Source organism: Corvus cornix, chromosome 8 (genome assembly GCF_000738735.6).
Source record: "Corvus cornix cornix isolate S_Up_H32 chromosome 8, ASM73873v5, whole genome shotgun sequence".
Taxonomy (NCBI): Eukaryota; Metazoa; Chordata; class Aves; order Passeriformes; family Corvidae; genus Corvus; species Corvus cornix.
In genome coordinates this window covers 16,365,132-16,388,933 of record NC_046338.1, presented here as the reverse complement: position 1 = coordinate 16,388,933, position 23,802 = coordinate 16,365,132, and the positions used below count along the sequence as shown (strand labels likewise).

At 42.7% G+C, this 23,802-nt stretch overlaps 2 protein-coding genes across 5 annotated transcripts in view; one reads left to right on the top strand and one right to left on the bottom strand.

Annotated features, from left to right (window-relative positions):
• Nucleotides 1-1,306: 1,306 nt before the first annotated feature.
• Nucleotides 1,307-22,748, bottom strand: LOC109145916 (translation initiation factor IF-2-like). Its single transcript, XM_039556106.1, has 3 exons — nt 22,275-22,748; nt 18,699-18,838; nt 1,307-3,177 (listed from the first exon to the last, which is right to left on the bottom strand). The coding sequence occupies exons 1-3, from the start codon at nt 22,746-22,748 to the stop codon at nt 3,147-3,149; spliced, it is 645 nt and encodes a 214-aa protein (XP_039412040.1). The 3' UTR covers nt 1,307-3,146.
• Nucleotides 22,749-22,830: 82 nt separating this feature from the next.
• The window catches only part of ZNF644 (zinc finger protein 644), a 52,208-nt gene continuing 51,236 nt past the window's right edge, over nt 22,831-23,802 (top strand). Inside the window, exon 1 of one of the 4 annotated variants that reach the window (XM_039556484.1) lies at nt 22,831-22,894. The gene's annotated coding sequence lies outside the window, so the exon portion shown is untranslated. Of the gene's footprint in view, nt 22,895-23,074; nt 23,182-23,802 lie in introns of those variants that run through there. The other 3 variants (XM_039556487.1, XM_039556486.1, XM_039556485.1) reach the window with 3 other exon arrangements.

Below are 23,802 nucleotides of genomic sequence, written 5' to 3'. Positions count from 1 at the left end.
GGGCAGTTTAGGGGAGTCCTTTCCTCCTTCCCACCCGCTGTAAAGTTGGTTTAAACCCACCACTGTGATCAGTGGCTGGTGAGCTGGCAGAAATGGATATGTGCCTGAAATACCACCACTTAGTGAAAGGCTAAGCTGGCACACCTGTGGTGTAAGGTGGGAGGAGTTCTGCTCCTCTGAGAAGCCAGGAGTCATGTGATTGCTTTAATCCAGCACAAATCTCTGTCTCTGATGCAGCCAAAAGGAGCATTTGTTTTCTGTGGTGGGTGGCAGAGTTGGACGAGGGAGCAAATCCAGCTGCAAGCTACCGCGTTGCCTCATGAGGCAAACCTGAATGTTGGTATTGAGACAAAGGAGGGAATTGTTGTGGCAAAGGGAAGATGGACTGACACAGACTGAGCAATGTCACCACATGGTCAGTGGACAGAGAGGCACCTGGGGCATGAGTCTCTGCCTGGTGCCTGGTTTGAGGATGCGGCTGTGCCTGTGAGGTCTGTACATGTCAGTTGATGCCCAGGGTAAATCCGTGCCCAGGTGTTAAAGCAGCATTGGATAGACCTATCCCTTCATTTTGCTTGTGCTCCCTGCTGGAGTGTTTCACTTGAACAGCTCACATTCTCAGCCCTTTTAGAGAGGGCAAGATGGGCTCATAGTTGAGCTCTGACTGGTTAAAGGATGGCCTTGGACAGCGGCAGGATTTCTGAAAGCCCCGGTAGGCTGCATCTGCTGGCACAGACTCCCTGCTGCTCTTGGTCCTCCTTGGCTGCTGTGTAGGAGTCGGCCAGCATTGCCCGAGTGGTAGTTTTAACTCTTTGTTACCTAAAATTCGACAGTTTCAAAGCAATACAGCAGTAAATAAACCACTGGCCTCTTTGTACAGTCACATTCCTCATGTTGCCCCTGCTACCAGTGTTAATAATGTTGTGCACAATTTCCTAAGCACAGACTGGGAGCTTGGAAGTGAGGTGTGCCTCAAGGGGCTGGTAGCAGCAGGGGAGTGCTTGAGGCTGGATAATACCCACTGGCACTGCATGAACTTGCTGTCAGGGAACTGTTCAGGTAGTGCTAAGCACTGGTCAATGGCAGAACTGTAAATGAAGCAAATAGCTTGGTCCTGATTACATTTTCTGGAGGGGATGATGCAGAAGAAAATTGAATTAAAAATTAACTTTGAAATGAGCTGAAAGCTTTTTACCAACCCTGCAGAACTTTGAAATATCTGACATTAATAAAATAACCTATTTGAAGCAATAGTAAACTGCCATCTGCTGGTAAAAAAGTAATGCGCATAATGAACATGCAGACATAGGAAGTGATAATTCTTTTGTATTTGACGTGTTACAGTCAAATATGTACATGACATGGAAGCTGCATATATTTATTTAACGGGTGGTTTTCATCTCTATTTGCATTTTCATATAGAATATGCTAAACAGATGCCTATAATATAACTAACTTTAACGACAAGCACAGAAAACAAGACAATAAGAATAAAGAATGAGGACTAATAAAAGCATATGAGCGATCAGGATGATGACAGGCTCCAAATGTGTCCTATTTACATTGCTAATAATGAATCACAAGCACTTCCTTTTATTGTTTCCCCCCATCTTAGACCCTCCTGTATGACCAGAATTGTAGCACTGAGAAACATTTCCTGGCATCTTCATTTTGATTTGTGTGTGTGTGGCTCCTTACACAAGCCTGTGAATAGGAACTGGGTCTTTAATTGTTCCTGATTTAAGTAGGTCATCTTTGCCAATACACAAATCTCTTGTCTTCTTGTAAGCCAGGTCGGCTGTTGAAAAGGATATGGAAAATACTTACTACACAAATATGACCAGAGAAGGTGACCTCACAAAGGACCACTCCCAAATTATATGGCATTACAGAACCAGTTTCCATAAATCACCAGTATGATGAGTACACTGCAGGGGAGAGACTATCAGATTTCATGTTTGTCTAGTGTGTACCAAGTGGGTGTGCTGAGCATGACTGGGTCCCTAAGGTGCTGCTGCACTATATATAGTGGTGTTAGCGTGAATTACCTCCAGTGCAAACACCAGGCCACTTGCCCTTTTCATATGCATGCAGTTTTCTTTTATGATTGTGGTTATTCCAAACACAGCCTATTGTTTTAGCAAACTGGTCTTCTCATAGGAAATGTTTTAAATGGGCAAAGAAAAAATAGGTCAGTTCTTCCTTTGAAATCAGAGAGAAGTGTGTATTTGTAATATTTCCCAGGGTTATTTTCTTGGAACAGGTTTGGCAGGTATGAGAGGAAGTTAAAGATTTATTTTTGGTGCTATGTACCAGATGTCATACCTGCTCTTCTGACACAGTTGCTTTTATCTCCAGCAGTACCTGCTCTAGTAGCAATGAAAAAGTGACTTGAATCCCATTTAAAGCATGTAGTATGCACTGTTCTCATGCCACTAAAGGAAAGGGAAGGCTTGTTTGGAAGACTCCAGGCATTGTCTTTATGCGTCATCATAAAGCAAACATGTTTGCATCCCTCTCAGCAGTGTTTTTACCTCTTTGAAGATGTGGTGAATTAATGTGCCCAACTCCAGGGCTTATGACCCCGGCAGACACTGAAGGGCTACAAAGATGTCCAGTTTGAAGTGCCGTTATATTTATGGGATCTCCACATTTATGGCTCATTTTGTAGCATCCAGGTGGTTCTTTGTAAAGGACCGTTTCTGAGGAATTTGTGGTGCTGTGCACATTCCACTCATATTGGTCTTAATCAAATGCTGTTCAGTGTCTCACCTGAAAAGAAGAGCCCTGCTTGGTGACAGAGTAACATTAATACTGTAGGGCCAAATCCTCAGCTCAGGAGAACGTCACAGCTTTTTTTGACTTAATCTCTGGAGGATCTAGCCTGTGGTGCATGGTCACAGAGGCAAGACACCCTGCTCTGAGTCCTGTTTACTGAAATGCTCCAGTAGTAACACAACATGATCAGATGGAAACAGAGCCGGGGGAACAGTGGTGCCCATGGATACCTCTTAACAGGTGGGAGCTGAAGTACGCAGTTACCATCAAAGACACCGCTGTCCTCTGCTGTGCTCTGCAGTCTCCCTGCCAGCAGGACTCTGCCTTCCAGCCGAAGAGTGACTGATGGTTGAAATAACAGTCCCAGTTTATTTCAGGTATGCCACTGACCCACATGACCTATAGGAAGGATAAGGTAAAGGCAATCAAAGCAGCACACTCCTGTAGCCTCTAAGGGCTATAAAAATGGAAACATGGGAAACAGGCTCATAGATACATGAAATGAGGATGAGGGTTCACTGTTACCTGCTACAGGCTAAATCAGGAGTTCAGTGAGACTGAGATTTGACCCAGCAAGAGAAAGGAGATAAGTAAGAAGTGATCAAAAAGATAAAGCTGGTATTTCCTTCATGTTATGCTAGAATCACTCTGTTCAAAAAGTCTCCCAAACCATGGAGAGCTGGGGCGGGCAGGGGTGAAGAGGTGAGTTATGATGATGGAAGGGTACTGTCATTACATATATTGGAGCAGTTCAAGTCTGTTTAACTGTTTAGTGCCATATCCCATTTGTCTTTTCTGAGCTTACTTTGCAGTGAAATGGGGGAAACTGTACTGACAGCACAGCTGGTTGTTTGGCTGTTTCTTTTCTCTGTGTTTCCAGAAAATTAAGCCCTGTGTCCTGCCTATGCTATGCTCAAGGTTTGGCAAAGGGCTTTTAATGGGTTTGCCATCCTTTTGGCCAACACTTAATCCTGTTTCCTTTTAGTACTATGCCTTCTGTACCAAAATGCAGTGGTCAGACTGAGCAACAATGAAGCTACTAGTGATTTACCAAGGAGCAGGAAAACCCTTATCCAGGGGGCAGTTTCTAGCAAAGTGTAGTTCTCAAGATGAATTGAGGTCCTTGTCTTTGCAAGGATTACTGCATGGTAGGTGCAGAAATGATACCTAGCAGTTAAGTGCTGTTCAGAAAGCAATAAAGCACTCACTTTAAAAATCAAGAAGCATGAAATAGATACTATTTCACTGGGACAGGAAGGGGGGAACACTAGGAGAATCATGAAATGGCTGCATATTGTTAATTTCTGTGAATATAGTGACATTTGGAGACCTCTGGTATTTATTTGAAATAATCAATGAAATAAGACTCGTGCTATATGCTTGTCAAAGCCCAGCATAGGGATCAGCTAACATATTTATCAGTCAGGCAAGGTACGTGGAGATGCTCTGCTTGCACATTGTCTGCTGGTTGGAATTGGACCCATGAAGAAGCCAGGTGATTAACCTGCAGGGGTTTATTTTTTCTGAACTGTTAATGCCCTCTGTTTCAGAGCAACAGCCCATGACTCATTAAGCAGGGAAGATTTGATTGAATGTGTGAAGGGCAGCACGCAAAGATTCTCCACACATCTCTTGTTTGAGCCTTAGAGGGTAGAAAAATTAAGTATTGGAGCAAGTTTGTCCTGTGCTGGGGCAGAACCAGTACTTCCTGAAAAGCAGTGGTACTGTTAGAAAAATCTGTATGTATTTGAGTGAATCAGGATAAAATCTAAAGCCACAACGCTTTTGTAAGGTAGTAGTGGACTCTTGGTACTAGCCCAAAAATGCACAGCTGCCACTTCAGCTGACCTGCTGTGAGAATCATGCTCTTCTTAAGTCTGTTGCTCCACGTGTTTGGTGATTACACCTCAATCTTGCTGTGCTTTTTCCACCCGTACTGTTGTGTACTCTGGCATCTAATGCTGTGAAAGCAAGTGGGGCTGCTTCCTCAACAGAAATGCAACAGGGGAATTGAATACTCAGTCTGAATTGCAATATTAGAATAATCTTAAGGGATTGTTTTGAGATTATTAGTCACCATTCATAGTCTGTGTTGTACATGTTTTTAAAATTAATTTCTGGCATTAATTGAAATATTTGAAAACATGTTGATTTAGGAAAAATACTTTTCTGACAGTATGGTGTTATGTGAGCATTCATTTATTAACCCTAGTAACTTTCTTGAGAAATAGGGAAGTATTTCAACATTGTTTGTACAGACTGGGATACCTAAGGCTCAGATGTATGGATTTAAATCTGCATATTCTACTGTTTGCTAACTAGCATTTGGCCCTGCTTACTTTCACACAAGTCGTTTCCTCACCTGAATTCCTGGTCATTGAGCAGCTGTGTCCTATGCAGCTCTCTAATTGCAGCCTGTGAACAAGTCCGTGCTGGGAGGGAGTTTAGTAGTGAGGATGGGTTATTGTGGAAAAGGGGCAAGGAAGATAAGTGAATGACTGTCTTGCTTCAGGCTCTAAGAAAGATGTACCAAGTTCCCATTTTAAACCTGGGAAACAGGGAAGGAGAGTGGCTGCACGGGAGGGAGCAGACTGAGGCTCTGTGTTTCCATTCCCAGACATTCAGATCAGACAAGAGAAGACAGTGAACCAATATTGGGAAGACAGACAAAATCATGGGCCCTCTAATAATTTATTGGCTCCAGGAACAGGAGAATGTTGTAAACTGTAATTACCACAGCCAACAAGGTCATTGGAAATAGGAGTGCCCAGTATAACAAAACAAAACCAGCCTCCCGGAAAGATTTCTCAGTCCTACGGTGTAACCTTTCCATGCTCAATGGGCTGTTCTAAATGTAACTGTTATATTATTAGATATTTACCAATGATCTGGACTTAAACTGTGCTGTGGAATGCAGTGACAGTGGGGAAGGATTGAGAATGCTTGTGAGAAGGTAGAGCAAGAATGTTTCAAGGGTTTATGAGCTTTGCTTTCTTCTGAACCTCCTTTGTTTTTTTCTTTATTTTTCTCTTATTTTTTGCTTTAAAGTTCTACTATAAACAATTAGAGTAAATTTAGCAATGATATTGCCTGTGGAGGCTAGGAAAGTAAGAACACATTCTACATCACTGCTTTCCTTTGTTTGTCTTTTTAATCTTGTTTATCTTTGATCAGCTGCAGATGAAATAACCAGCTAACTGATTTCCCATACAGGGCTGCCACTCATGCTGATGAAACTGTGCTGACATGTGAGTATGCTCTGTAGCAGTCTAGCTGTATCCATTTCTTATTCCAATACACTGACAGGTCATTCAGGGAGACTAAAAACTCTATTCTGAAGTGGAAAAGAAACTGCAATTTCAATTTTGTTTTGATTTGAAATTTTCCAGCTACCTATCAAGACCAAATCCTTGAACTGTTTACTTAGAGTAACTGAAATACCCCTATTTGAAATAGTGGATATGCAAGATTTAGCCATTAAAGAGTTGGGGTAAAATTAAAATCCCCTTCAATAATAACTAAAGTCGGAGAAAATCTTTCAAGAAAATTAAACACTTGATCAAAAAGAGAAAAGGGTTATTGTCGAGAGCATAAAGATTAAACAGGAGAGTTGTCTCAGAGAATAACCATCAACGATAAGTAGCAGGCAGTTAATAATATCCCCTCAGGGATCTTCTTTTACTCCTGTAGGTTTTTGGACAAATACAATATTACATCTCTTATAGTTAAAGTGTGAGGGAGCTTCGTGTCATTCCAGAGTAGCAATAAAACTTCAGTGGAATAAGGGCAACTGGAAAGATAGGGAAGGGGTGACTCAGAAGCCAGAAGAGCAGGAAATCAGTGACAGTTTTTCCACATAACTCTCCTTTTTGACCCACAGATTCTGAGATCTCAGTCTCCCTGACATGCCTATTTTTTCATATCCACAGCACTATGTTAGTGCTGAGATTCTACATGGTATTGGCCCTCAATATGGAAAAGAAGGAGAGACCAAGTAAACTAAGAGTGTGATTCCATGTTGTAATTAAGAGCTGGTTTAAAGTTTGATCATGCAAATGGTTGAATTGGCAGAATTAAAGGCATGGTGATCTGTAGCCAGGGGAAGGCACATAGGGTGGAAAGAATGGGGGCGAGAGGGTCTGGAGAACCTCTCAAGCCAGCTCTGCAGCTGGAGAAACTGTAACATGAAACTACTCCCTTGATCTCTCATTTTTCTTCCCTTATTCTCTCCGCCTGTGTAATTGCAATAATAAATCTTTTTGTTCCTTAACCATCTTGTGGCCATTGCAAACATTTAAGAATTAATGCAGTTCTCACACATCATGCACATGTTCTTCATGTCCCCTTGTGTCCCTCCATTTATTCATTTATCATGTACACACAAAACTCCCATAAAATATTAATCTGAAATACAAATCTCTCTTTGCATCCTGGGAGCATTTGCATATAGTAATGTTAACGAGAGTATTAATTCTGCATGCACAGTCTGTGGACTGCATATAGGGCCAAATCTCTCTTGGCAGCTGTGCTGAAATCAGTGACAAATTCAGAAAGATTATTTTCATATTAAAAATGCTGAGTGGAAAGTGACAGTTTCCTAGAACTGAAATGTTGTCCTTAAAAGTCAAACAAGAGTATTTGAAGTTTTCAATTTTTCCTTCTAAGAATTCCTTTGTAAAAGGAATTTTATACTGCTCTGTGTTTCTACCCAATGCTTCCTAATAAATCGGTACAGTCTAGAAATGAAACAATTTAATTATTTTAACATTGCTGTAATCCATGGGGAATCTGAACATTTCTTTTGCCTTTCTTCCTTGTTGGGAACATCAGGAGTAGCTACACTTCTTCCAGTTGGGGAAGGACATGCAGTGGCAGATGGACCAAAAATAATTCAATTAGGCTGGAGAGAGGATCATTTTCTCTGGGGTAACAGAGTGAAAACTGTCTGAGCAGGCATTTGATGAAATGGAAATACCAGGAGGATCTCCTGAGGTGGAAAAAATCTCTGCACCTCACTCCTGGCTGTAACCACAGGTGGGGTTGTCCTGCCTTTGATGGTGGTGAGAGCCCTAGTGCACCTTGGAGGCCACTGGAAGCCATGGCAGTGCCTCTGGGACAAGGATACATCTCTTGGCCTGGGTTTTACTCTGGAAGGAAGGAGGGAGGGAACAATCTTGTCTAAGCCTGATGGTCTGCCTTGGACCCTTCACCTTCCAAGGCAGGCTTAAGACAAAATTAGTACCAACAATGAAAGATGGGTTGTCTGCACCCAAATCCCACCAGACGCAGAAATAGTAGGACACTCTTACATGCACTCCTTGCCCAGGTTCAGTGCATCCCTGCAAGTAATTTTTTTCTCAGTGGTGGATTGTTAAAGGGTTGCATATCCCTCAGTGAAACTCATGTCTCTGAAGGTTTACAAAAGATTTTTAAAGGGAAAGGCAGCTGAAGTTGGACCTTTCTTTCTGCAGGGACAGTCTCTGATGAGAGGCAGTTGCCAAAGCAGATCAGATCCCTGCTGCCAGGAGCTGCACCCCTTGGGGGGAAAGCTGGAGCTCTCAGTGAGTCCCTGGCTGCGGTTTATGGATCTTGCAATGCTCTGTCTGCCTTGCAGAAATCAAAGCACTTATTCATGTTTCAGGAACAATGTATTTTCAGTTTGACTTTATTTCTATTCTGATATTCAAATTTTGATGTCTGTAGTTTGTGTAAACAGTAAGTGCCTTACTGTCTACAGGAACAATGCCATTGATCCCTCAACTCCTAACTGTAAAGCATTCATTTGGCTATACAGCTTTTAAAAGTATTATAAATGAAGCATGTGGGATAACCTCCACAGCTGGAGTTAAGCACTTCCATGTGCTTGCTGAATCAGGGACCAAGTTGTTAGGAAGATCTTTCGGGACTCACTAGAGATCCATAAGAAATTGTCTTGACTTAACCAAGCCATCATATTTCTCTTAATCACTAGTACATCATTGTCTTTTTTTTTTTCACTTCCTTCTTATTCATGCTTAAATTAGACACATCTGTTGCCATTTTTCACATTGTTCTGTTATGTGAGTAACGGTATCAAACTTTTTTTTTTCCCCTGCACTGTGAAGGAATAAATTAGTGTTAAGTTTTGTGAAGTGCTTTAAAACACTAAAGCAAAACATCTGTTTCAGCTGCAGGTCATTAAGATAAAAAACCCTAGTCTGTGTGCAGTACAAAACTGTCAAAAAATTTATCAGCTCAAGCACATTTCTTTACCTGTCTTTTGCTCTAGCAAGTGAAGATGGTGAAAGGACAGTAAATCTTCTTCAGGGATGGAGCAGTTAAAAGTGATCAGTGCAGTAATCCACAACAGTACGTTGTAGTAATGAATCTCGGTCTGATCTGGAGATGCATGGAGGTTGCTGCAGTGTTGTAGACTTCAAGCTGAGAGTCTCCTTGACCTCCACATCTTCCAGCCAGGCACAACATTGTGTAGAGTTGCCTTATCTCCTGTAGATGTTTGTGTTACTGAACTTCAGCTAAGAATCCCTCCACCCGCCCCCAATCATTTAAGATTTGGAGTTTCAGGTGGCCAGAGTAAAGCTGAGCTGGCAAATCTCCTTTACACATGAACTGTGACACTCTTTACATGCCAAAGCCCAAATGAAGATGTCTGTATTCCTTTGTTGATAATGATCTCCTTTATAAAGTATTATGAGATATAGAGATGAAAAGCCAACAGCTACCTGAAAGCTTGACTATTAATAAATGAAATAATTAATGTTAACAACGAGAGCATTCCCCGAATTCTATAGGAAATGTCAAACCTTGCAGGCAGGTCCTGGCAGGCAGGTGGTAACTTACTCCTACAAGAGGCAGGGTCCACCTGTGTTTCCCTCTGTCTTTAACTAAAAGGTCTAGATACTCCCTTAGTGTAAAGGAGGTGTTCAGTATCTGTTAGGAATGGGCTCCAAAACTGGATGCGACTTTTCTGGCATCTTAAGAGAAAGTTCTTACTTGTTCTTCCAACCTGCCAAAGCAGCAGCCAGTGCAGTGTTGAGCAGTTCTGTTCCACTGTGCTCACACTGTCCCTGGAGCAAATGAATGGGATTGTTTGGGGTCTTTAGCAGCCCTATGCACTTTTTGAAAGCAGCACTGTGGCTCCCCTTTCCTTTAAACCCTCAGTTTGTGAGACAGCAGAGTGTATACATATTGCTGCACTGAGCTGTTCACCTGCAGCTCTCCCCACCCCCAGTTTATGAGCATGATTTCCTTTTATGCACTGCTCTGTCACAGCTTGGCAAGTTTCCCAAGACAATCCATACCAGAAAGGAGAATATGGCTGCTGAGCGGCGTAGACAGGAGAAATGCCTTATGTAACAGATTCATTTAAATACTATGAAATGTTGAGACAGGCAAGACAACTGAAAGCAAAATGTAGCCCTTCATCTCTAGCATCAGTTCTGCTTGCCCTCACCATCATCAGCATCTAATAGTCACTGCCTGTCTCCATTCATGTCTCCATCTTTTTCAAGAAACTGCCTGCAGCAGAATGTACAAACAGCTTGGCAAGCGGTTTTAGGAGAAGGAGGTTTTTTTTGGTTTTTTTTTCTCCTAATTCTTCATGAGCCTCATGAGCATTTCCCCACTAATATGCCTGTGGCATCATTAGGTGTTTAATGAGAGTGAAGTTGCCTGAATATTATTGTTTTTATAGCTCATTTTGTTTTGACAACTCTTCAGTTCTGTGGTACTTTATAGTGTGCAGACTTCTCCTTCCTATATCTGACTTACAGAATTTGCAGAAATATTACCACAGAGGCATTGTCATAAAACCTGAAATAATAAATTGCCAACATTCAATACGTTTGAGTGCAGTATGTGTTCAACACCACAGCAGTTTAATGACATCAATAATTATTTTAGTGTATGTCTTTTGTAATACTGAAGCGCCAGGAATAGTCCAATAATGGCCATGTCTTGGAGAGCAATTCAATGCAATTCTGCACAAACAGTTATGTTTGGATTCTTTTAGCCATTCCCCATTCCCCAAAAGACCAGCTTAGACTCCAGTGGATCAGAGTCTTGTTCCTCACATCCAGAATCTGGATCATTGTAGGTTGTGCTTGGATGAAAAATGCTGGCATTGTATCTGCAGAAAATGAGGCTGCTGAAGTTGTAAGTATTGAACAGACCCATACAATGCCATTTTACCCTCTGCATTTTGTCTGCATGTTGATGGTACTGCATCCATTTCTTTACTTATTAAATTGAATGGATACAGGTTTTGTGTACAGACAAGACTATAATTCTTACTTAGGAAAATGCCATCTTTATTTACCATATCTTATGGGTGATCAGTGCTGAACAGTGCACTGTTTATTGAACAGCTGTGTCAATGCAAGAAAATCGGCTGTATTTTTAACATAGTAATTAATACCCATTAAGTTCTCACTTTTTTGTTATCTTCCAAGTAATTTTACCTGGCTTAGGCTGCTAGTACATGTTTTCTTACTGCCACAGTGGCAGAACCTTTAAAACAACTAGCTGCTGTCATGAATTTAGCTTGCTGGCCTTCACTACAATGAGGGGAGTTACTGGGGAGGACAGTGAACGTACTCATGCTGCTTCCTTGTGCAATGTGTCCTGCCTGACAGTAAAGGGGAAGAAGCTGCACCTCTCTGCAGTCTCTGTTCTCCACTCCAGTGTGGCTGCACATATGTTTTGCTCTTGGAATTCCTGCTACAGGCCCCAGAGATCTGTGCCTGTGTTCCCAGCACAGGCAGTGGAGCTGCACAGCTCCGGGAGTAGATCATGTTAACAAAGCAGTAATTGTATACATAGCTACTGTTTCAAACATTTATATACTGGCTTCCAACGATTCTACTTTTATGTCTTTGTTTATATTTAATAGCAGTTACAGTGGTTAACTGGCTTTATTTTGGAAACCTTGACATTTCTCTTGCCAGTACTGGCGCTGTGAAGATCAGAAACAAAGATGTGCCTTTTTACTCTGTGTCTTCTGATAGGTTTTGTCATTTGGCAACTGTTGTTCTGTTAGACTTTGCAGAATTTGGACAGGATTCTGATCTCCTACAAAGTGACACACACACTTATTAGAATGCAGGAACAGGTTTGGGGCCTTTTTTCTGATTACACCCTGCTCAGTGCCATGCATGAGGAATTAGAGTCTGTCTGTAATTATGTGGCCAAACAGCTGCAGGAACTTCTAGTGAATGCTTTTAAATACTAGTAAAATAAAAATCAAAATAATATTCCCATGAAGCAGAATGTGAAGCACAGGTACTCCTGCAAGTTTCCCAGGCTTTGGAAGAGAATGATCAAATCTGGACCAGGCCAGTCTTCTTACACTTAAAGTCCCATTGAAGTAACATATAAAATAAGGAGAAATTCTGGGTTCTTCTACAAGCTCTTCCATTGTAGTTCCTTTTTCTATAGTCTCTTTTCAAACCCAGCCCAGTGTAGGAAAAAAAAAAAAAATTGTAATTTCTAAATTAAATGAAACTCAAGGCTTGAGCTTGTGGGGTCTTTTTGAGATCCCATGGTTAGGAGGCATTGTAATTTGAGATTGGTACATACTACATTTTATATTAGGTTATTTTTCCTTTTAGGTGCACAGGTAATCACTCATGTGACATTGCCAGTGGAGTACTTCCCAAGCCATTTAATTTTCCTGCTCCTACTGGGAAGTGGGACTTGTTCAGTCATCCTCCCCTCCCTGCAAGTAAAATATCCTCATCCTGCTCAAAACAAAAGAACTGCCAGATGTGGGGAGGCTAACTAGTTTTGTCCTTCTGTCCAGTAGAGGTGCTCCTGTGCCACCATTAAGGCTCTACTGCCAGAGCATCATGTGCCCTCTGGGACACCCTGGGAGTGCTCCAGATAGGATGCTACAGGGAAATTGCTTGGAAACCTTCTCAGTTCCCTCCCCCCATACACAGAATCTGAACCATTTTTAGTGCTCAGTGCCTTTCCCAGAAGCACCCCCGTACCTGTCCAACAGAGCCATGTGGCTAAATCTTTAGACTACAGCTCTGCACCTGTGTGCCACACCTGCCCACACCTGTTCAGCACCAGCTGGCCATGCAGCCCTCTGGTTAACAGTGATGTGCTCTTCATCACCCCCAGTCCAGCCCCCTCCACCTGGCCCTGAGCTGCCGTCTGCATACACTTTGGCCTTCTCACAGTCTTCCACATTTGGGAAGCCACAGCTACGAGCCAAGCCTTTTCTGCATCTCTTAACCCAGAGGAGGATCAGCTACCTTCCTTCCCAGAAGGTAGCTCTATATTGTTTGCAAAGCAAAAGGAGAGAGTGCTACAGATTTTGTTTCTGAAGTGAAGGCCTGAGTGGGTCATCTCAGAATGGACTGTGGGACCACAGAGGTGCTGACCATCCCAGGGAAGAGATCAACAGGCTGCTGCAGCAGGATCAGAAGGCTGGTGATGGATGAGGCTTTGTACATAAAGGTAGGGGTGTGTAGGTTGTGGGTTGTATGTGGTATGTGTGTACTGATGTCACATGATTTCTGGAAAGGACTCACATGGTGTCCTGCTGCTGCTATGGGACAGAGGTACCTAAGAGATCTGGAGACCTACCACAGCAGGTAGGGACAGCCCCTATGCACCTGTCATGATTTTCCTACCTTGATTCCCAACATCTCTGCATTCAGGAGCTCCCCCACTTGCCGTTGCTCCAGGCTGTACTTTATAATGACCCTTTTCAGCACAGGAGGTATAAAGAGGCCAAAGTTCACGTATGCCTGGGGTTAGAAATGGTGGCTCCCTGTCCTCAGTGTTCACCCTCATTTCCAGCCCGGGCCTCTTGTTAACACCCGGTATCAGCTCCCTGAACTACTGTGAAGCACTGTGATCTCCTGTTTCTGGGTCCTATGCAGCAAAAGCAGTATGTGCTCTCAGAGGGCGTTTTCAGCCTCTCTTGGTCTCAGCAGGCTGCAGAGCTGTTTGATCAACACAAGCTTTGACAGTCAGGCATCATTAATTTTCCACAACCTACTCTTTGAAACTCCTGAAAGGATGGGCTGTCACTGGTCCTTGTAGCCCTTGCTGGCCTGAACTGCCCTCTGCACTGTTCTGCTGCAGCACAGGAGGGCTGCATGCCTCGAGCCACTGCTCTCCTCCTTTGGGCCTGAGATTTAAATTCTGTCAGCTCTGTCAGGGAAAAAAAAAGGAATTCTCAATGTATAATTATTTCTTTTTAAAGGATGAGATAAACTGTAATGCATTAATGGTGGAAGTGATCATACACAATTCAGGCTTAGTGAGTACCCATTGTCTTAAATTAATCCTAATAAGCACTGTTTTCCCCAGCATGTGCCATTTTAACAGTCTCTGTGGAGAGCTGTGCTTCCTAAAACTATCACAAATGAGATGACGCCCTCCTCTTTTGGAAAGCATAATTGATAAAATGTGACAAAACATGGTTATTGCTTATTCGTAAATGGGATACTTTAAAAAGTACTCTTACATTGATTGGGTTAAATGACTTGCTGATTAAGACATCTGCATGAAATATTAAACCGCCATTATCTGGCTCCTGTTAAAATTCAAAATCAGAATTCTCTTTTGTGCAGAGTAAGTAAAAACTTCTGAGCTGTTTTAGAGTAGAATATAAATGTGGTAAGTAAAAGCCAGAGGTATATTTGAATGACAATTCACACGTAACTTCTTAAGAAGAAGTTCTAACGTGCTTGGGATGGAATTAGAGAGACACATTTGACACACTAGTAGACAGATCTGAGTGCTTCCTGAGTGTTTAGATATAGCTTCTTCTGCTAAAATTTCCAAAATTATACTGCTCTGCTGACTACTTCTGCTTTTACAGATACCCCATTTTTACTCTATGAATTATCTGCACGACTGAACTAAAAATACACTTCCAAAGCTTTATCTGAGTCCATTTCCACACACTTTGTTGGAACCCAGAGCCAAGGGCTGTGAATCTGGGACAAATTTTAAAACTGAACATGACTGTTCTTCTAAGTTTCTTCACTCTTTCTTTTGTCTGAGAAGCCTCTACTCAGCATGCATTCCAGGATATTGAAATAACTATTTTACAGTTATTTTAAATATGTAGATTTTTGTTAGTAGGAAAATTAGTGTTAGAATATTTTTTCTTAGAGCCTGGTTGAAAGCTTATTAAAGTCTTTACAGTTATTTCAGTAAGCTTATAATGAGACTTTTTATGTTCATATGAGCTTCACACTAAAAACAGTAGTGGTATAATACAAGATCTGCCTGCAAATCCCAAACCTGACAGTATTTCCTGAATGAGATAATGGCAAATGAACTGCTGTTCAAAATAATTCACCTGAGAGTTTAAGTGGGATGTGATATGGAAATACTGGATGAACAAGAGAGAAGCAAAATTTTTAATACAGCTTTTGATCATTGCACTGAAGATACTTTTTGGCAGATGAGTGGTAATGGATGTGGTCAAACTGAGGAGCTAAGAGATGCTCTTCTTCCTTTGGCACAAAAAGGGATTGGCAGGGAGGTTGGAAACGAAAAAGTTACTGGGTAACAATGCTGTCATTATAATAACCCTAGGCTGTAACTTGGTCCTTTCTTTTTGTTAACATACCACGCCATACACTGATTCTGTACAGCCACAAAATTTAATAAATAATTTTTCACAATTGCATATTAAGCGTAAGACTGTGTAGAACTACCACAGTTTTATGCAGTTCTCCCCCCCCTCCATTTCAGGATTCAATTACAAAGATGTCTGTTTTTATGCCCTGAAGATATATACTTATCCATACACTACAATATAGTCTAAAAAAGCTTTTGTAGTTCTTTTTTAAGGTTTATCTCTGATGTTAGAAAACTCAGGTATATTCATAATTAATTGTCTTGATCAAAACCAAACTCCTTACAATTAAGAAACAAACAGAAGGTATGGCATATCAAACAGACTTTCTGCTGCTGTGATCTTACCTAAACACAAAATAAGATACCCCATAGTTCCACATTAATAGTAGTAAAATGGTTTTTTTGCTTTCTTTACTTCTTCTTTCAGTACGATTGTTATATTTTCCCGTACACAAACCTCTGGCACTTTACAAACAAATGATAATAAAGGTTTTTGTAATTGTTTGTGTCAAGCATAAGGACAAGAAGGCGTATGTCCATGCAACAGTAAGAGACATCAGAATTGCTGATGTAGCAATTGCCTACCAGGCAGAGGAGTAGGAAACTGCAGGGAAAATAAGGTGGTTTGAAATCATGCCTGGCAATGATTTGGACAACTGAGAGACGCTGTTCATTTTTCAAGTGTAGCTAAAACATATGGAACTTGCTTCTAAAGGCAAAGGCTTTTGGTGAAGATGTCTTCACTTGGATCTTTGTCCTGGCTTCCATCTGGCCAGATGACTTTGAAGTACAGGAGTGGTGGGGGTTGACTAGCAAAGCCTTTTCCTTTTTGGGAGTGTGTTGAAATGGTCTTTGTCTGAGGGAGGTGACTTCCTGTTGTGCCACCTTGTCCCTCACTGGACATAGAGAAGTCACAGCTTTGGAGCTGGAGTGTGCCTGAAAGGATCCTTGTCACTAATTCTCCACATTGATATTGCTCTGGTGTGCAATATGCTGCAGACATGGGTGTGACCCTGATGGTAGTCACAGAGGTGGATGTAGGAATGGGGTGACACGCCTTGAAGGAGACAGAACATGACACTCTCAGGTCTAGTGCAGTTTCCCTCTCGTCACTAACACTTTGCCAGCATAGTGCAGTCATGGCAAAGGTCCAGCATGTGGCCCATAGTGGTAGGAGCAGGATTCATTTGTACTGTGACCTCTGCAGGGGGATGTTAAGGCTACCAGTGTAACACCTGAAACAAGGATCTTGAAATTGTTATTTCTGTCTTCTCCCTGTGTATCATTTTGGCACTATAATGTGAACTGAATCATCAGTTAAGCAGAGCTATGACAATTTATACCTATTAGATTTAGGTCCTTTTCCATCATCTGTTGAAGGCCAGTTTACTGCCACTGCTTTCTTCCCCTCACACTAAATTATCATTAATCAACAGATTCAGGAAGAAACTTGTTATGGTTTCATTGCTCATAGCATATTTTCATATATTAATGCTTCCTGTGTGTGATGCAAATGGCAACTCTCCAAAGCAATACATTGTTTTTAAGAAGGTCAGTGTTCTAATAGATGGTGGTATTTTCCTACACTAATCTGCTTTCTTGTGATCTTTGAACTCTGTGAGACTTGAGCTCAGTAACTCAGACATGAGAAGAGAGATGGCAGATCCTCCTGAAGGGAACACAGATGTAGGCTTAGCTGTTGTCTTTTTAATGGAGGATGAATTAGAATAACACCAGATGAAATAAAATAAGCATAAGGACCAAGGTTAATTAAATACTATTGATAACTAATCCAGGATTTGTAATTGATAGTGTTTCCTGTGGTGGTACCTGTGGAACAGTTAAGAATGGAGCCTGGTGTGCCAGGCAGGCAGTGCTGCCCCAGCAGCTGCTCCCCTCTGACCAGTGGCAGATGACAGGAACACTCCATAGTGGTGAGACTGAGAACAGGAGACAACTGTGGGAAGCTGGGAACGAACTGCTGTCCTGCTGACAAAAGCTGTTTTGTAACTGCAAGCACAGGCCTTACCCTGTAATTGCAAGGGGAGCAGGTCTAAGCAACAGACATGGAAATTTTCCTACCATTGCCTATGGACAGAAGCTGAGCAGTGAGAAAACAGAGTGGCAGTTGTCTTTATTATGTAATCTGGGCAATCTTCTCCTAGCTGGGAGATCTCAAACACTTACAACACTAGGACAGTTCTAAAGGTGATCCACAGCCAAACAGTAATATTTCCCTAGACATGCTGTCTAACACCCTTCTGTTGCAAAATATTTTATTTCAGGAGTAACCTTATCTTGGGATCACTGTTAAGAGAGATGTAGGTTTAATGGCTAATGGTTTTAATTTTACCTGTATGCTCTTACTGCTCTCATAATTTACTGACAATTCTAAAAGTTTAATTCCTATTGACAAAGATGCGTAGAATATCTTGATTTATAGCAGAGACTAAATTTATAAATAAAATACATTTTTTTTTCTGTCTGAAAAATAGACAAGACAGTCCTCTTTAATTAACATTGACAACTGTATTTCAAAAGAGCCTATGAAACAAGCAAGCCAGCAAAACAGGAATCAACAGCTCAAACCGCAAAAAAAAAAATATTAGGAAAAGTCACTTTCCCCCTTTCAGTTTTTGCAATGTTGAGATAAATCAAACTGCTCCAGTTAATTCTTTTATTAGTTCTTCTAATATTTCAATTGAAATAATGTTGATTACTGTTTGTTGAAACAACCAGTACATTGAGTTCCTAAATTCATGGATATTTGTGAAATCAGCATTATGTCATTGTAAGAAAGGCCAAGAAACCAGAAACATCTCTCTAGGGTGAAAAGAAAAACTCTGTGGCAAGCTGAACAATGAAAAACAGATATCTTTCACATCATTTTTCTGTGTGTTTTTGTAGTTACAAGGGTCTAAGGGCAAAGACAAGACAAACTTAATACATAAAGGTAAGGGATTTTATTAGTACAACCATCTCACCTTAAAAAATTCCAACATTATATCTTAGGTACTCAAAAACTCTACTTTTTCAGTTTATGGTAGTGAATTTAATAAAAGCTGCTACTTTTCCCTATAGAGACCATTTTTGTCTGAAATTCAGACATCAAGAATCATTTCAATTTTGAAAATGTTATGGAAGACAAAATTTTCTACCAAGGGGTATGGTATAAAGATGAGATGGAAATAGTAAATGGAGAAGAAAAACGAACGGGCTAAACTAAATGTATCCATTACATGAGAGCATTTTGTAAACCATAGAGCCTTAAATTGTTCTAGAACTCAGAAGTATAGAGCTTAATATTTTACCTGTTGTTGTTTTGTTTGCTGTACACAGGATAAGCAGAATATGTGTCAACTGAATATGAAATTTTCAAAGAATGATGCATACAGTGGTGATATTTCCATGGTGAAGCTTTTTGCATAGAGTTAATGAAGTGCTTGGGGTCCTAGGGAATTAAAAGGTACTACATAAATGTAAGAAATTATCATTAAAAAGTTTTCCCTCCAGGCATTTGGGATTTTGCTATGTATTACAAGGAGGCATTTGCAGTCTTCTTTCATTCAAAATGCTTCAGCTTAGACCTGTTCCAGCTCTCCCTTGGCAGCTTCAGCTACAAAAACGTTTATATGAAGAAACAGTTTCTAAATTGGTTCCAGTTAATCATACTTTGCTGCTAACTTTAAAGAACCTGCCTTGGTTTAAGCTTTTTATAGCCATGTTGAAGACCAGGAGGAACTAGGTAGCATCATTCTCTCAAGAGGTTTTCAAGTGCTGTTTTTACCATTATTAGGCCTTGTCTGCATTAAAAAAAAAAAAAATACAGGACGCAGCCAGAATTCCTGCAAACAAAAAGCCAGCTGTGCAGTATCTGGCTTGATTTTCAAGAATCCTATTGTGTGGTTCTTTACTGGCCATACGTGTTCTTTTACTGACATTAGAATGCCTCACTGATTCTAAAGTTTCTACTTCATGCAGACATGCAATCTCAATTTTGTGTTATTTTGTGTCTATTTCTCAAGTCTTCTTAATCCATCATGCAACCTTTAAGATCATCTACTACTTTTCACATATTATAAATGGCAACAGAAGTGGAATTAGAAATCAAAAAAGACTTCTGACACCACTGGACATAATCTTTTACCACACTGCCATTTTAATGAAATACCGCATTTATGTGCTCTATTCATTCACACCAAATGTGGATTTTGCTTTTGATCCACAGATTATATGAATCATAAGCATTTTTAAGAGTCCACTAGTGCTAATGGAATTGGACATTTTAGTTCAGGTATTAAGTTGAGAGATTAAAAAATTGCTAGGTATCTGTAAACTATTAATAAATTGTGGGATTTGGCAGCATTAGAACTGAAGTTCAGGTTTTCTTATGCTAAGCATTTTACTTATTCACAACTTGATGTGAAATATAATAAAACACTGCATCTTATTCTATAAGTTAATACTTTTATGGAATTCAGTGTTTTCCTTCAGCTACTAATTGCAGAATTGAAGCAAGAATTGCTGTTCCTTAAATCTTACCTTCTATGGGACAAATTTTATTTAAGTAAGTGTGATGACCTTAAAGTGATTGTGTGCAATAAAATACATGATTTTCAGCCAGAAGAATAGGGGTAGTATTAATATTTGCTTTTTCAAATTTTTATTGTTTGTATTTTGGTTAGCATGGAGCATATATGATGTAAGAATCTTAGAAGAAATCTCTGGATTGCACAAGATGATAATGTTTCTTGTGTTTAACAGCAGTGAAAAAACTGTCCTTACAAGCTCCAAAATAATTAGAACTCGATTTTATAAATGTATACTTTCAGAAAACAAGCTTAATTCTCAGAAGAATAATATTAGCACTCATTAGGGGACTGAATGCTTTGGGGTACTGTTAATGAAATTCATAGCCTTTTGCCTGTGGGCTATCAGTTTGAATTCAGTCTAACTCAGTGGAGATTGAAAATTGGCCTATTTAATGGCCTTTTAGTCATCTCTAATGAGTTGAGTTTGGTGGGTCTCAGTCCCACAACATAAACCGCTCACACTGCCTTATCCTAACTGGCAAGCTCCAGAGAAACCCCCACATTAAATGGATTTTGGGGAAAATTAGGCTCTGGTACCATGGAGAAAAAGCAAAGAAAAGCAAAAGCTGTGATAGACGATGGTTACATGAGCACTAACACATACATTATTTTTAAATGTGGAATTTATAGTGGTATATAAAGTTTATAAATTAGCAAATTAGCTGAGCATGTGACATATGTTGCCACACATCTATACTGATTGTAACATGACAAATACTCCCAAAGGGGATATCTACACCTGTGCATAAGATCACAACAACACATTAAATGTTTCAATGCCTCTGGGATTCACTTTTATCAGAAAAAAATAGGATCAGAACAGATATCTGGATAGTAACTGCAGCTACAGAAAATTATGCTGAAAACAATTATTACCTAGTGTGCCTCCATTACTTCACAGCAGTCAAATGCTTCTATATTTTTCTTATGGATATTTAACTTAATATTAAAAAACATACTAATAACATTTCCAGGATCCTGTAGAGAATATATGCCAATTTTATTTATCTGTATTGTAATAGAGCTGTTCCTAATGTCTAACTGAAATTTCTTTCAGTACCGTTTAAAATTGTTAAGTTTAGCCCTGCCTGCAGTGGACTTAGTGAACAATGGATTTTTCTGCCCATGATCTTTTATTTTCTAGACTAAAAAATCTCACACATTCCTATTTTCAATTAGGGTCACATCTTTTAAAATGGTGGAATTCTCTGTCTGTCCGTCCCCCCTTTCCCCCCGTACTGTCTTCTACTGGAAGTTTTTGAAAGACATTTTTCTTGAAATGCAGAGGCCAAATCTAAACATACAGATGAGGCTTCACCAGTATTAGACAGGAGGAATTCTTCCTATGTCCTAGATACGACAGTTCTGTTTACGCATCTCTCTGTACTGCAGCTTTTTTCACAACAGTGTGACATTGTTGATGCATGTTCAGTTTGAGATTTACTCTGATCCCCAGCCCCTTTTCTGTAAACCTGGTGTTTATTCATCTGTTCCCAGTCTTGCAATTGTGCAATTGTTATTTTCCTGCTTAAATGTTGAAGTTGGCACTTGTATTTATTCAATTGCATCATATTTCTGCAACCACTTTTTCAGGAAGATTTTGAATTCTTTTCTTGTGCTGCAACATGCTTCCAGCTCTGCCAGTTTGGCATTGTTCGCAAATCTAATCCATGTAAATTGTATTCTGTCACTCTTATAATTAGACTTGGTATCAAACTCAGGACATACCCATCTCCAGGGAACCACATTTGCTCTGTCCTGCTATTCGTCACAGTGAAACGTTGCTGATGTAATTTTGCACCACTGCAGTCATTTCCTTATGTTATGTTTTTTGCTTGCTCAGTTAAGTTTTGAGATGGTGTCAAAAACCTTACTTAAGTCAAGGCGTAATAGATCGAGCACTACTCACATCCAAGGCCTGTTATCCTGTCACAGCTTCGGATGAGTTTGGCTTGATGTGATTTTTTTGACAAATCTATGTTGGCTCTAATTTATCACTTCATTAGCTACCATGTACTTAAAAGATGTGTGATTATTTGCTTCAGTACTTTTCTGGGAATAGAGACTGGAATGACTGACAGTGCTTGGCTCTACCTATTCCCCCCTTTTGAATTGTATGTGCCCCGTTTTTCCTCTTCCTCTCTCCTGACATCTGTTGTCTCCCTGAGCTCTCTGACCACCGCTCACACCTCTAACGTTGCCTTTATCAGCTTCTCACTCTAGTGTGAAATTCTCCGGGCCCAGCAAGTCTGAAGGGAAAAAATTAACTCACCTAAGCAGTCTTTACGCACTTACCATTCTCCCCTGACTCCGGGAGAATTCCCTCTCTGAGCCGGGGTTTGCCTCAGCAGCATTAATATGAGGGAAGAATGGCACCGAACTTTTTGTCACCTCGTGGCTTCCCGCCCCCCGGGCCGTGCCCGCTGCGCTCAGGTTCCCCGCGCCCCCTGGGCCCGTCCGCAGCGGCCTGAGCCTGCCTCTGCCTCCCCGCCGGCTCGGGAGCGCCCCGGCGCAGATCCTGCCGCACCTGACCTGGTTTCCCAGGCCTGGGGGGAGGTGAGGAGAGGCCGCAGGGCGGGCAGCGGCCGCGCTGGCAGCCGGCGTTGTGCGCCCGGCGCCTTTGGGGAGCTGCGCGGGGCGAGCCTTGCCCGCAGCCCGCGGGGCCGCGCCCGGGGCCGGTACGGGCGCGCGCCTGCCGCCGGCGGGGAGGGGCGCGCTCTCCCTGCGGGGGGAGGGAGGTGATGCCGTGCGCGTGCGTTCTCCGCCCATCGCGGGGCGCGTGCGCGCGTGTGCGCGTGTGTGCGTATGCAAGTAGCCGCGCGCGGAGCGGTGGGGCGGTCGGGAGGTTTGCGCGATGACGTCACGACGGCGCGCGCAGGACGTAACCCCGGCGTGACGCACAGCCCGGCGAGCCCGTGAGTTTCCCGTTACGATTTATTTTTTTGTATCGCGCCCCCGCCGCCCCCGCCCGGCCGCGAAGTGGGGGGGGGACAAGAGCGGGAGGTGCGGGGCCGCGCGGGCCGGGGGCGCGGGCCGGGGCCGAGCGGAGCCCACCCAGTCCAACCCGGGCCGGGCCGGGCCGACCGCCCTAGCGGCGGGTGGCGGAGCGGGCGGCTCTGCCCCATCCTGCCGCATCGGGAACATGGCGGCCGCCTCCGATCTGGTGCGGCACCGCGGCTCGGCCGCAGCCGCCCGCCCCGCGGTAAGTGGCCGGGCCGGGGCGGCGGCAGCGGCGGCGTGGCGGAAATCGGGCAGGCGCAGCAGGCACTGCCCTCCCCGGCCTTTCCCTCTCCAGCTCGCCTCGTCGCCTCTCTCTGTCCCCACCAGCGTCCCTCGCCACCTCCCCAAGCCAGCGAGCGGCGTTCCCGGTGCCCCGGCCGGGCGGGACACAAAGGGCTGTGTCGAGGAGGGTTTTGTTCGGTCACATGAAGCGGCGCAGCCAGTGAGCGCGGAGCGGGGAGGGGGAGCGGGGCCGCCGCCATTGCCAAGCACGGAGAAGCGGGGGAACCCGGGCCCGCCGCTCGGGGCCTGAGGCCGGGGCGCGCCGCCCGGGGCCGGGCCGGTGGCAGTGCGGCCGGGGAAGCCAGGTAATGCCCCGCGGGCGGGGGCGGCCGAGCGGGACGATGCTGTCGCTCGAGGGTGGCCGGGGTCACCCTGGGGGCCCCGCAGGCGTCCGTGCCCTACCGCCGCCCGCCCCGGCGGGTCCCGCAGGGCCGCCTGCGCCCCGCCGCGCGTCTCCCGGGTGCGGGTCCCTCCCACACTGCCTCCCTGTGCTGGTGGCCAGTCCGGGAAAGGTTGTGCTGCCGTCCTAGGACAGGGGGAG